This window comes from Penaeus monodon, chromosome 29 (genome assembly GCF_015228065.2).
Source record: "Penaeus monodon isolate SGIC_2016 chromosome 29, NSTDA_Pmon_1, whole genome shotgun sequence".
Lineage (NCBI taxonomy): Eukaryota > Metazoa > Arthropoda > Malacostraca > Decapoda > Penaeidae > Penaeus > Penaeus monodon.
Genome location: NC_051414.1, coordinates 20,506,305 through 20,506,613, shown reverse-complemented (window position 1 = coordinate 20,506,613; position 309 = coordinate 20,506,305). Strand labels below are relative to the sequence as shown.

General features: G+C 57.0%; 1 protein-coding gene across 1 annotated transcript in view; it reads left to right on the top strand.

Annotated features, from left to right (window-relative positions):
• LOC119591767 (cadherin-related tumor suppressor-like) overlaps positions 1 to 309 on the top strand; it is a gene marked incomplete at its 3' end in the record, with an annotated part of 104,813 nt that overhangs the window by 40,878 nt on the left and 63,626 nt on the right. Inside the window, 1 exon segment of the mRNA XM_037940514.1 lies at positions 5 to 192. Coding sequence (XP_037796442.1) covers positions 5 to 192 — 188 coding nt within the window.

Sequence of the window (309 nt, the reverse complement as noted above, 5' to 3'; positions counted from 1 at the left end):
GCAGGGCTGAACGGGCGCCTCGTCTACAGCATATCAGGAGGCGACGAAAAGGACCAGTTCAGCATCAGCTCCAACGGCACCATCTTCACGAAGGCGCCCCTGGATCGCGAAGACCAGAGCTTCTACAACCTGGTGGTGCGGGCCTCCGATATGGCCATCCCGCTGTCCGTTCGTCTGTCCTCGACTGTGCAGGTAGGATGCGGTTGCTTCACGCTGGGGTGTTCTCGTGTTCTTCGGGGCTGTTCGTGGGCGTTGTTCTTCTGCTCTCTTATTTTTTTGTCTTCCACTGTTCTTTGAGTTTGCGGATCC